The sequence below is a fragment of the Hyperoodon ampullatus genome, assembly GCF_949752795.1.
Source record: "Hyperoodon ampullatus genome assembly, chromosome: 2".
NCBI classification, from domain to species: domain Eukaryota; kingdom Metazoa; phylum Chordata; class Mammalia; order Artiodactyla; family Ziphiidae; genus Hyperoodon; species Hyperoodon ampullatus.
This window is the reverse complement of record NC_136915.1, coordinates 35993224-36006203: the sequence shown is the minus strand read 5'-3', so window position 1 is coordinate 36006203 and position 12980 is coordinate 35993224. Positions and strand designations below refer to the sequence as shown.

Below are 12980 nucleotides of genomic sequence, written 5' to 3'. Positions count from 1 at the left end.
AAGAGATTCAGAACCCTGAATAAAGAGGAAGAAGTATATAGGCTGCTGGCCCTACTGTGGGTTGCTGTGGTTCAAGGCAACATGTATCTAGCACATGTACAACATAGGGACAAGGAAACATTTAGTAAGGGTAAGGCAAGGCTTGGCCCAACATGCTGGCAGAAACCCCACAGAGGCCAGCGGGAGTGGGTAAGGCTGTTTAGTATCTTCGGTGCTGCAGCTTAAGACATGCTGCCTTGCCCCACAGAGCATCTGGAAAGAAGATGAAGGAGAGTGACCACATCAGGCAGTAAAAAGCAGTTAGCGACAATGGAGACAAAAACACCATGATGACACCTGGAAGAAAAAAGGCAAACACTCAATTTTTATGAAGCTGTCTTATGTGTATTTTCCACCCTCTACTTCCCATTCCCATCTTTCAGCCTTCAGTTTTTACTCACAGAGCCTAAGACACTAAAACCAATGACACATGATCCCTGCCTTTGCAGTTTGTCCCTGTGTAACTAGACAATTACAATCTAATGCAATCTCAGGCTCCATTTTGTCAAATTCAGATCAGAAGTCAGTCTTAGCCAAGAATAAATTTGAGTTGCCCAGATCTCTTGTTAGGAAAAAAAAAAACAAAGAAAAAAAAATTCCTAATTGTTTCAAGTTTAACATGAGATAAGGGTCAATAAAATATTTTACGCATGCAGAAAAGAGTTAACATAGCAGGCCTGAGACTGCTATCCTTAGAAAGGCCTGCTTGCAAGGTGGGCCTGGAAACTTGAATAGTAAACAGTTCCCTACACTGACACTTATAATATTCTGACTGCCTAGGACAGTTGGTTATTACCCCCAGAATACAGATTTGTTGGTTGTCCTGCCTCCTCTGGAATGGAAATGCATGAGTGATTCTGTAATGGATACTGCTGTGATGTAGTAGAATGAACATGGGATTTGGAGTCCCAAGACCTGGATTTAGAAAAGTCCATACTTTGCCACTTATCAGCAGTGTGACCTTGGGCAAGTCACCTAACTTTTTAAAGCCTGTTTATTACCTTAAGACAGGAATAATAATGCCTCTCACCCTCTGTCATAATGAGATTGAATGGGTAATGTGTGAAAGAAATTTATGGAAGTACTACAAACGTGAGATGTTATTCTTCCCCTTTAACTTTGTTGCAGAAGTCTGGAGAACAAGTAACAATGTGAGATTTAATAGAAGCTAGCCCCACACAGGGCCAGTTTAGATGACAGGTGAGTTTAGCTTTGCATGCTTCAAAGTTGACCAAACCAACTTTGTCCCTGTGTTACTGTATCAAACTCAACTACAAATGTCAACCAAAGTCCCTACCAACCTGACTGTGGTGATACTTTGATGGAAATGCAATTCACATGAATTAACTATGTCACTTTGACATTTATGCCAAATCTCTTCATCTCCACCACAACCATCACCTCTCATCTGACAAAAAGGTGGTTTTCCTACTACTTTTCTTAGTCTCCAACAATCTAGTCTCTTCATTACAGTCCAAGTGATCGTTTAAAACTGTGGCTCAGAAATCCCTTCAAAGGCTTCTCATTTGCCTGCAGGATCCAATCCCCAATCCTGCCCAGTCTGCTCACTTCGCTGGCCTCAGCCTGTCACAAGCCCTCTCTCAGCAAGTCCAGCCACACTGGTGCACTAATGCATCCAGATGTTCTTGCCTCAGAGCATTCAAAAATTTTTTCCTTTTCTGAGCCATCCTTCCCACCACTTGGCCAATCGTCTTGCAGTTTTCATGTATTTAAAATTTTTTTTCCAGTTTTATTGAGATATCATTGACATATAGCATTGTTATTAGTCCAAAGTGTAACAACAACGATTTGATACTTGTATATATTGCAACATGATAACCATAATAAATTTACTTAATATCCATCACCTCACATAGTTACACACTTTTTCCCTGTGATGAGACCTTTTAAGATCTACTCTCTTAGCAACTTTCAAAAAGCCAATACAGTATTGTTAACTGTAGCCACCATGCTGTACATTACATGCCCAGAACTTATCTTGTAACTGGAGTTTTTACCTTTTGACCACTTTCACCCAGATTTCGTTTAAATGTCACCTCCTTAAGGATCCTTTCCCATCCTTAAGTCATTCCAGTCTAAATTAGGTCACCCTCTGATGCCCTCTGAGAGCACCCTATAGTTTCACAACACATCAAAACTATATATTTTTAGTTATTTCTGCCATGATTTGTTTGGTGTCTGTCTCCCCTATCAGACTGTAAATCCTGAGGCAGGAAGTATTTGTCTGGTTTACCGATTTGATTCCTAGTACCTGACATATGGTCAGTGTTCCCTAAATTTCTATCGAACTTAGTGACATCCAACAAATATTTATTGAGCATCTACTATGTGATTGGCACAATCCTAGGTACTAGGAATTATAGCACAAATAAAAAAGAGTCTTCTATGGGGGGCAGGTTTAGTGTGTATAGACAACAAACAAGTAAATACACATCAGGTGATGATAAATTCTATGGAGAAAAGTAAGGCAGGGTGAAACAGAGAGGGAATGTGGGGAAGAGGTACAGGGTGACAATGAGCAGCAGTGATAATAAATGATCACTAGTGACATTTAAGAGTGGTATTTTCACTCACCTCCCAGATAGACCATTTTTTTCCATTTCTCAGACTCCAGGATTTTGTCATGTGGGTAGTAGCTCTGGTCCATCATGAATAGAATCATGAGTGAGCCCATGCAAGAGAGAATGAATGTGTTGCCTTTGGTCAGGAGGGAGGTGGAGGCCAAAACACAGGAAGCATAGGGGCAGGGTAGACCCTTGTATGTGAAGGGAACACCTGCAGAGAAAGAAAAGATGGGGTTTGCTGCTTCCCACTGCTCTAAAGCACCCACCAGAGGAAGCCCTTCTCTCTTTGGGTCTTCCTTGCCCCACATTCCAAATCCCCTAACCCCAGAGCAGTGGCCAGCCATAAAGCACTTAGTTATTTAGAGATGATGTGTGGGTTTTGCACTGGATCCTCAAGGTAAAGCAGGCAGCTAGGACCAGGCCTATGCCTTGGCCCCTAGGAAGCCTCTGTAGAGGGGTCCTTTGAGATCTTTCTGTCTGCATCTGCAATCCCTTGCGTTGTGACCTTAGGCAAGGTAATTACCCTCACCAGAGTTCAGTTTCTCCATCTGTTATGGGAAACTGGAGTATGACCTCTAGTTCTAGAGTCTGTGAATTCATATGCTCCATCCAAAGGTCACACTACAAGAAAAAGGCACAGCTGGTTCAAGAACCAAGGGTTCCCGCCCCCTAAAACAGGTCTCTGCCAATGCAGCCTGCAGTCTCCAGTGGGCCTAGAGCAGGGGAGAAGGAAGGAAGGGGGTCTCCGTAAAAGGAAGGAAAGGAGTCAATTACTGCACCTCACACTTGCGGCATCCAACAGCTTCTCCCCTCCATGGTTCCCTACCCTCAGCCATAAGGCTGGCTTCCACTCACCAGTTGAATAGAAACAGAGGCGGACTGAAATAGCCAACACATAGATGATGGCCAGGAAGCCGTTCAGAGGCCCATCCATGCCTGGAAGCAGGGCTGAGGCCAGGCCAAAGGTGGTGAAGACAGCAAAGTCATTCAGCTCGGCTCCTGTTCCAGAAGGCCAAGGTTAGAAGAACTTACACTCATATATCTTATACCTTAGTCCCCTCTAGTGGGGGAGCTGGAGTGAGGACAAGCGGGATCCTGTTTGTCAGGTCCCTGAGGGGCCAGAGGGCAACAGCTGCTCCCCAGGGGGGCCTGTTGATCAAAGACTAGGATCTCCTTCTGGCTCTGCCTCAAACTGACCACGTGGCCTTAGACAAGTCTTTCCCTGTCTAGGTCTTAGTTTTCCCATCCTTTAACATGCAAGGGTTGGACCACAATTGGGAACGTATTGATAAGCTGTGGAACCCTTTTTTTCAAGCAAAATCTTGCATGGAAATACCTTGTCATATTTTAAACCAGCAGCTCTGCTTGGGGTAACTTTTCATTTCCCCACTCCCCCGTGACCACAACCACCACTCCCACTCCCAGATCCGCCCTGAAGAGGGAGACGGGGCAGATAAGCCCACTGAAGGCCAGGACAAAGACAGCCAGCGATCAATAAGCGAACCAGCAGAGGAGCTAGATCTAGACTGTGGGGCTCACAAACTCCTGTTCAAGGGCTGCTTCTGCTACACTCAGAGGGATGTGAACAGGAGTGGTGACTCCAGGAAGCCTGCTGTATTTCAGAGGATGGAGGAGCTGACCTGAATGGGTGCTCCTGAGGTCAGGGATTATGAGTCTGAGGCCTGGACTCACCTGATGTGGAGCAGATGTTGAGGTGTCTGGTCATTGCCCCGATAGCCGTGTCTAATAGAAAGCTGACCAAAAGCATCCAGGAGGCACAGGGGGACTTCCTAAAATGCAGGCCAGCAGGACCCAAAGGGCGGCTCTTTCATAGTCTCCACTGGACTCCACCCTCCTCCCCCTATACGCTTCCTACGCTAGCACATATACACACACCCCTACGTGTTCCCCACACTCACATCCTTTCTGATATGTGCTGCTTTACATACACACACACACACACACACACACACACACACACCCTCACACATATCTACATCCCTTCCATACTCTCATTCTCAACCCACAGTCTTAAAGGGGTGCCCTCAACCCCCTTGGTAATCACTAAGGTCCCTTCCAATTCTAAATTCCAGGCACATTCAGTGGCAAGGGGGGTCCTAGGCCTTAGCCCAGCCTCTACAACCACCTCAGATAAACCACTCCTCCTTCCTATAGGTCTCTGTTCCTCCATCTATAAAATGAGGGGTTTGTACCGAATGATTTATTTAATAGGTATAGGCCTATTTAGATTATCTGTTTCTCCTAGTGTGAGTTTTGGTAGCTTGTATCTTCTAAGGAGTTGGTCTGTTTCATCTAGGCTATCAAGTTTGTGGACATAGAGCTGTTCACGATACTCCTTTACTATGCTTTTAATGTCTGTGTAATGATTCCTCCACTTTCATTTCCGACACTGGTAATTTGTGTCTTGTCATTTTTTTGGTTAGCCTGGCTAGAGGTTTATCAATTTTATTGATCTTTTCAAAGAACCAGGTTTTGGTTTCATTGATTTTTTAAAATTGATTTCTTGTTTTCGATTTCATTGATTTCTGCTCTAATTTTTATTATTTCTTTCCTTCTGCTTACTGCAGATTTAATTTGCTCTTCTTTTTCTAGTTTCCTAAGGTGGAAGCTTACATAATTGATTTTAGATCTTCCTTCTTTTCCATTTTTTCTAAGACTTTATTTTTTTAGGGAAGTTTTAGGTTTACAACAAAATTGAGAGGAATACAAAGATTCCCATATACCCCTTAGCCCCACATATGCATAGCCTCTCCCATTATCAACATCACTCACAAGAATGGTGCATTCTGGCCTTGGTACATACCAAGGATGAACCTACACTGACACACTGTAGTCACTCAAAGTACATAGTTTACCTTAGGGCTCGCTCTTGGTGTTATACATTCTATGGTTTTGGATAAAAGTATAATGATATATATCCATCATTATAATATCATATAGAGCATTTTCACTGCCCTAAAAATCTTCTGTGCTCTACCTATTTATGTCCTCCTCAACCCCTCTGGAAACTACTGATCTTTTTATTGTCTCCATATTTTTGGACACATATTTTCTCCGTATTTTCTTTTCCAGAATGTCATATAGTTGGAGTCATATAATATGTAACCTTTTTGGCTTGGTATCTTTCACTTAATAATATGCATTTAATGTTCCTCCATGTCTTCTTAGGGCTTGATAGCTCATTTCTTTTTAACACTGAATGATATTCCATTGTCTGGATGTACCACAATTTATTTATCCATTCATCTACTGAAGGACATCTTTGTTGCTTCCAAGATTTGGCTATTATGAATAAAACATCATAAACATCCAAGTACAGGTTTTGAACGTAGTTTTAATTCATTTGGATAAACACCAAGGAGTGTGATTGCTGGGTTATATGGTAAGAGTATGTTTAGTTTTGTAGGAAACCACCAAACTGTCTTCCAAAGTGGCTGTACCATTTTGCATTCCCACCAGCAATGAATGAGAGTTCTTGTTGCTCCACATCCTCAGCAGCATTTGTTGCTATCAGTGTTCTGGATTCTGGTCCTTCTAATAAGTGTATAGTGGTATCTCATTGCCATTTAATTTGCATTTCCCTGATGATATATGATGTGGAGTATCTCTTCATATGTTTAAATGCCATCTGGATATCTTCTTCTTCTTTTTTTTTTTTTTTTTTTTTTTTTGGCGGTACGTGGGCCTCTCACTGTTGTGACCTCTCCCATTGTGGAGCACAGGCTCCGGACACGCAGGCTCAGTGGCCATGGCTCACGGGCCCAGCTGCTCCACGGCATGTGGGATCCTCCCAGACCAGGGCATGAACCCGTGTCCCCTGCATCGGCAGGCGGACTCTCAACCACTGCGCCACCAGGGAAGCCCCTGGATATCTTCTTTGGTGAGGTGTCTGTTAAGGTCTTTGGCCCTTTTTTAATTGGGTTGTTTTCTTATTGATGAGTGTTAAGCTTTGTATATTTTGGACTGTAGTTCTTTATCGGATGTATTTTTGCAAATATTTTCTCCCAGTCTGTGGCTTGTCTTCTAGTTCTCTTGACGTGGTCTTTTACAGAGCAGATTTCTTTTCTAATATATGCATTCAATGCTATAAATTTCCCTCTAAGTACTGCATTCACTGCATCTCACAAATTATGATAAGTTGTATTTTCACTTTCTTTTAGTTCAAAATATTTTTTTAAAATTTCTCGAGACTCCTTTTTTTATCTATGTATTATTTAGAAGTAAGTTGTTTAACCTCCATGTATTTTGGAATTTTCTAGTTATCTTTCTGTTATTAATTTCTAGTTTAACTCCATATGGCCTGAGAGCATACTTCGTATGATTTCTGTTTTTTTTAATTTGTTAAGGTATGTCTTACAGACCAGAATGTGGTCTATCTTGGTGAGCTTGAGAAGAATGTGTATTCTGCTATTGTTGGATGAAGTATTCTATAAATATCAATTAGATCCAGTGGATTGATGGTGCTGTTCAATTCAACTATATCCTTACTGATTTTCTGCCTGCTGGATCTATCAATTACTGATAAAGGGGTATAGAAATATCCAGCTATGACAATAGAGTCATCAGTTTCTGCTTGTAGTTATATCAGTTTTTGTCTCATGTATTTTGATGCTCTGAATGATTTCTAAGATGTCTTTCAGACCCTACATTCAAGGATTCTATGTTTCTTTCCAGCATATGCTCCCAGACTCCTCTGAAATCAGCTACCACACTCTCAGACCAAACTGCCCTAGGAGGCCATACGCAAGTCGACACCCTGACTGCAATGCTTGGGTGGCCCAGCAGAAGCAAACAGAGAGCCTGACCCCAGACTTCAGCTGTGCCCAAACAACCTTAGTATTTCCTTTGTTTAGATCCATACCTATGTGTCTAAAGGGAATTGGGCCCACCATCATGGCATAAAAACTACACTCCCAGAAGATTAGGTTGAACTAAGAAGACAGCGATCTTCTGCTGCAGGTATGCCCCACTTTATGAGACCCCAAAAACCCAGACTTAGAGAATCATATAATTTTCAAACTGGAAGGGAACTTAAACATCATCAGGTAAAATCCTCTTATTTTATGGTTGAGAAACAGATCCAGAGAAGTCACTTGCTCATGGTTATAAAGAATCAAACAGATTAGGAGGATGTTATTTGCATTATAAAGGACTTATCTTTAAAGAGCTGATTTCCCAAAGCCATTGAAATATGATTCAATTTATAGAAACATAATTTGCCTACAACTTTCTTGGGGGCCCATATACATGTCTCAGAGTTTCCAGAACAGTGCTAATTTCAAATATTCTGCCAGATCATATGCTCTAATTTAAGAATCAAAAAAATTTAATGGTAGCCTGCCTACCCAAGGATTGTGCAAAGGCTACCAGAACAGAAATCTCAAAATCTCTTGATTTTCTCATAGAAACCATTCTAGATTGCCATAGCTGGAAGGAACTATAGAGATCACAATGTGAGCTGCTTATTTTAAAGACGGAGAAACTGAGGCTCAGGATATGACCTAGCTAAGGTCGCATAGCAGGCTGGTGGTAGAACTGAGGCTAGGATCTTGACCCCTTGACTCCCAACCTACTGCACTCTCTCCTGCCCCCAGTTGATCTGTACGCCTCAGAGCTTGGATCTCTAGACTCCCCGCTCCTTCCCTCATGCCATTGGCTCCAGCTCTTGGCTAAAAGCTTGCTGGGCCCCAGACCTACCTGCAGAAACTGCAGAAGATGGAGAAGAGCCCCAGGATCATGTTGGCCAGGGACAAGGCACTGGCAACACCCTTCCAGGAAAATTCATTCATCTGGGCGTGGCTTTGCTCTTTGGTTAGGAAGAAACTGGTGTGCTGACCTGGGGCCCAGGGGAGAGGGACAAGGCGTTGTCAAGGTCAAAGAGTCCCAAAAGAGGCTCCCAGGGACCCAGTAGCTCCTGTTCCCCTAGACCTCATCCCAGAGCTGCGCCCTCCCAACATGGTTTCATGTTGGTAGATGGAGGAGACCCAGGAGGTAAGACAAAGGTGCTGAAGATGAGCGCCTGGGGAAGTTCAATAGCAAAGTGAGTGAACCAGCACGACCATAGCTTCCACCCGTCTCTGACTACACCCCTTGCCCTACAGCACAGACCTCCCTGTAGCCCATACGCTGGCCCTCCTGGCACTCCCATGGCCCAGGGTCCAAGGGGTATGCGCCCTTCCCCCATCTGAGAGATGAGCCTTTGTCATAGAGACCTTTATCATAAATGAGCCCTCCTTTTTTTTTTTTAATTATAAAGCTACTTTTAATACTTTGGAGTGAGCCCCACAGGAACAAAAACACTGGGAAGGGGTAACCCCCTCAACCCCAGAAGTGGCCCAGGGGAAGAGAGGCCACCTGACGGGAAGGAAGCACAAAGGGCCCGCTGCAGACTCAGGCTCCTTTGTCCCGGAGGCCATGCTCACTCCCTCCGAAGGACAGGGCTGTGGCTGAGGTGCCCCAAGTGTCAACAGGGGAAGAGATGAGCAACAGAAAATGAATATGGACAGCGCTGAATAGTTCACATGGCACTTCCACCACGTTCCCTCTTCTGATCCTGACAACCTTAGGAGATGGTGCTATAATTCTCCCCGTTTCATGAATGAGGGAACTGGGGTCCTAAGAAATGGAGGTATTTGCTCAAAGTCACACATTAGGAGAGGAGAATCAATCCCTCCTGTCTTTTTGGGTTTTTTTTTGCGGTACGCGGGCCTCTCACTGTTGTGGCCTCTCCCACTGTGGAGCACAGGCTCCGGACACGCAGGCTCAGCGGCCATGGCTCACTGGCCTAGCCGCTCCGCGGCATGTGGGATCTTCCCAGACCAGGGCCCGAACCCGTGTCCCCTGCATCAGCAGGTGGACTCTCAACCACTGCGCCACCAGGGAAGCCCAATCCCTCCTGTTTGATTCTAAATCTGGTGCTTCTTACTGGGGGCATAATCTCAGCAGCAGGAGGTTTGTGGGGTAGGAGGTTTGTGCGGGCAATGAGGGAGCTCAGATGGCCAGTCTGGCTGGGCAGCTACGGCCTCCCCGTGCAGGAGCAGGCCCTGCCCAGGCCTCCTCCCTTCCCTCAGCCTCTCTCAGCAGCAGGGAATCAGCTGGCCCTGGCCATTTTCACAGTCCCTCTGTGTCCGTTTTCACTCTAAGACCAAACATGTGCACTCCTTACACATAAACCGTCTGTGAAACTTTCTTTTGGAGAAAGAGCCCCAGCGTTCTCTAAAACAGGGAGGCCCCACTGGTTGTAAACACACTACCCACAAATAGCAATCCTGTACGTGAGTAAAATGTACAAGTTCCAAGGTGTTTTCTCATTTAATCCCCACTCATTTTCGAGGTGAGGAAGCTGAGACTCTGCCTCCATACAGCCCCTCTGTACAGCCCCAGGCCCTTCTGGTCTGGGCAAGAGCTAAGACAAATCATGGTCCTTTCCCATAAATACTGCCACCAGTACGTCAGAGGTTGAGAGGGGGCCGGACTTGGAATTTGGGGCTGGGAGTTTATCAGGCGGCACGGTGGAGCTAACTGCTCCCATAGGCCAGCTTCATTCACCAAGGGGTATCAGTAGCTACAATGCCAAAGCCACTGGGACTCCTGAGACCTTGTCATGCCAGGTCCCCTCAAAACCTAAGACAGGAAGCAATGCTAGTCCGAAAAATCTGGGATGGGAGGGGGGCAAAGGATTGGATGCCTGCTCCCTCCCTATCAACCTTCCCTTCTGGTCTGTCTTGAGTCTCAGGGCTGACCCGAGCAAGACCAAGCACCTCTGTTCCAGCCTAGTCTGCACCTGTAAGAGCAGCATCCCAGCATCTCAGAGGCAGTCAGCAGATACCTGGGGTATGTCCACCAAGTACGAGACACACCTCATCTATACTACTACACGGTTTGGTTTTTTTAAATTAATGTGCCATTAATTGTCTACTATAGTATCTCTTTCATTCACAAAGCACTTTCACCTCTATGGTTTCCAATGGTCCTGTGAGGTCTGCCAGGTAAGGCAAAGAAAACTCAGAGAGGGGAAGAACCTTGTTCAAGGTCACACTGGAAGTGGCAGAACAAGACTTCGGGGAAGAACCTTGTTCAAGGTCACACTGGAAGTGGCAGAACAAGACTTCCAACTTCACCGTAAGTGTTCTTTCCTGTGTACTCTGCTGTCTACCGACCAACGGGACTGATCGTAGTATTCGTTGTAAGCTCAGACTGAGCAAGGTGCTGGGGAAAGCCCTTGGTCCCTGCCTGGACCATGGAATTTACAGTCTGTTCAGGAAAACAAGACTCATGCATGCCTGTGGAGACTTATAGGCAGTTCATGGTGGTAACTCATCTTAACAATGGGGAAACTGAGGTTTCAGAACAGTTAAGCAACTTGTTCCAGCAAATGGTGGAGCTGGGATTGGAACTGGGCCTCCTCCTTCCCAATTAAAAGCCATTTGCAGCACAGGCCCCAGGTATGGAAGGATGTGGAGCTGAGAGTAAGAGCTGTTGAAATTTAGAGAAAAAAGGAAAAATCCATTCATTCAGCAAACACTTGGTCTTGGGACAGAGAAGATTAAGACCTGCTCTCATCTCTCAAAAAGCTCAGTCTGGCAGAGGCGTTCAACCCTGCACAGAAGAGGAGGTGACAAGGCTGCTGAGGGAGAACAGAAGAGGGGCCCCGCCTGTCAGGGAGCTCAGAGGAGGCGTCTCAGAGCAGGGGGTCAGAGCTGAGGCCTTGCCCAGCAGTGGCCTGTAAGACTAGCTCACGTCACTTCCCGGCTCCTCGGAAGCCATCAGTGGCTCCCCAACACCCTCAGGAGCTCCTTCATGTGGTATGCAAGCCCTTCATGACGAAGCCCTGCTCGACTCTCAGCCTCCTCTCTCCATTGCCCCTTGACCCCTTCTCTGCCCCCCTCTGGTCTTGGGTTGGGTGGTGGGCCTCTTTGGGAAGCCTGACACCCCCTCAAGTCTTGAGCTGCTCCTCCTCTGCATTGCCATATCTCCTTGTGCCCGCCCTGTGACACTTGGCACTCTGTATTGGCACCGCCTATGTGGTCTTCCTTCTCTACTACAGGGGAACGAACTTGAGTGCCGACCGAGGTCCCCTGTGCCGGGCATGAGGCCTGACAATAGAAGTTGTTCAATGATTGTTAAATGAATAGAGCACTCTGGTGCTTGCCCGAGATCCTCTCCCTGCACGGAATCACTCAAAGCCTGTCTAGTCTGTCCTGTGAGAAGCCTTCTCAAGTGAACAGTCCAGCCCCTCAGCACACCCAGCATCTACCCAACGTTTATGATCTTTATTTGCCGATGCCTGCTGTGCGCCAGGCCTGTGTGTTCTGGGCACCCTCAGGAGACTGGGAGTCTGGTAGGGGAGGCAGATGTGTGTAGGGACGGTGATGGCAGTGTGGCAACTCTTGTTGTACAAGGGGTTGACCGGTTGCTGAGGGTGTCCAGGGAAGACTAAGTCTGGGGTGGGGGAAGGGGAAGGCTTGGCCAATGTGATATTTACGGAGGGTCTCCGGGCATAAACAAAGGGGGGTGCTTCCTGGCAAAGGAAATTACAAGGGCGCAAGCCCAATGAGGAGGGGGTCCCAGGGAGACAGGGCTGCCGGGAGGCAAAGCCGGCAGGGAGGCCACAGTTGTGATAGCTGCTGTGACCTTGCCTAGCTGCTGTGAACTTGCCTTGCCGCTGTGGGCGGGCAGTGATGTTTATTTGGTAAGGGGGTGTCTTGATCAGATGTGGGTTGGGGGTGGAGGGTGGTCTCGAGGGGAGAGGCTGAAGAAAAGGAAACCAGCCATGAGACTGGTGAGTGAGGAGCACGAAGTGAGCGAGCAGAAATGTCCGACGCTGGGGCTGCTAGCGGAAGAAGAGGGGAGAGTTGCGCGGGACTCGGCGATTTCTCAGGAGAGGCAAGGCGTGGCGGAGTCGGTGCCTTGCCTGGAAACCCGCGCAGCGTTGGAGCGAGAAGGCCCAAGGCGGCGCTCCCCCGCGGGTGGTGAGCCACGCGCCCCGCCCCCCACTGGCCGCCCCCACTCCATCCCGCCACCCTAGAGGCTAACAGCCCGACAGGGAGCCGGCCTCCTCCCGACGCCGGTCTGTCCGAGCTGGAGCCACCGGCGCTCCCCTCCTCGCCCCTCCCCTGCCCGCTGTGCCGCGTCGGTCCTGGACGACAGCGACGGCGACGACGCCGACGCCCAGGCGAAAAGATGGAAGAGACGAAGCCGGGGCTGGGCGCCCGCGCTTCGGAACAGCTCCTTCCCCCCCAGGGCCGTGGTCGCCGACAGCACCCTGGGGGAGGCGCGTTCGACGCTGCGGCTGCTTACCTGGGGACCAGACATTCTTAGATGAGGTGGGGGCCC

General features: G+C 47.1%; 1 protein-coding gene across 1 annotated transcript; it reads right to left on the bottom strand.

Moving 5' to 3' along the window:
- Window positions 1–199: 199 nt before the first annotated feature.
- Window positions 200–12959, bottom strand: TMEM269 (transmembrane protein 269; the record flags this gene model as incomplete). The annotated part of the gene is made up of 7 exons (XM_079697524.1): window positions 200–336; window positions 2635–2835; window positions 3480–3623; window positions 4317–4414; window positions 8343–8481; window positions 11632–11740; window positions 12945–12959. The coding sequence occupies 7 exons, from the start codon at window positions 12957–12959 to the stop codon at window positions 200–202; spliced, it is 843 nt and encodes a 280-aa protein (XP_079553650.1).
- Between the last annotated feature and the right edge of the window lie 21 nt (window positions 12960–12980).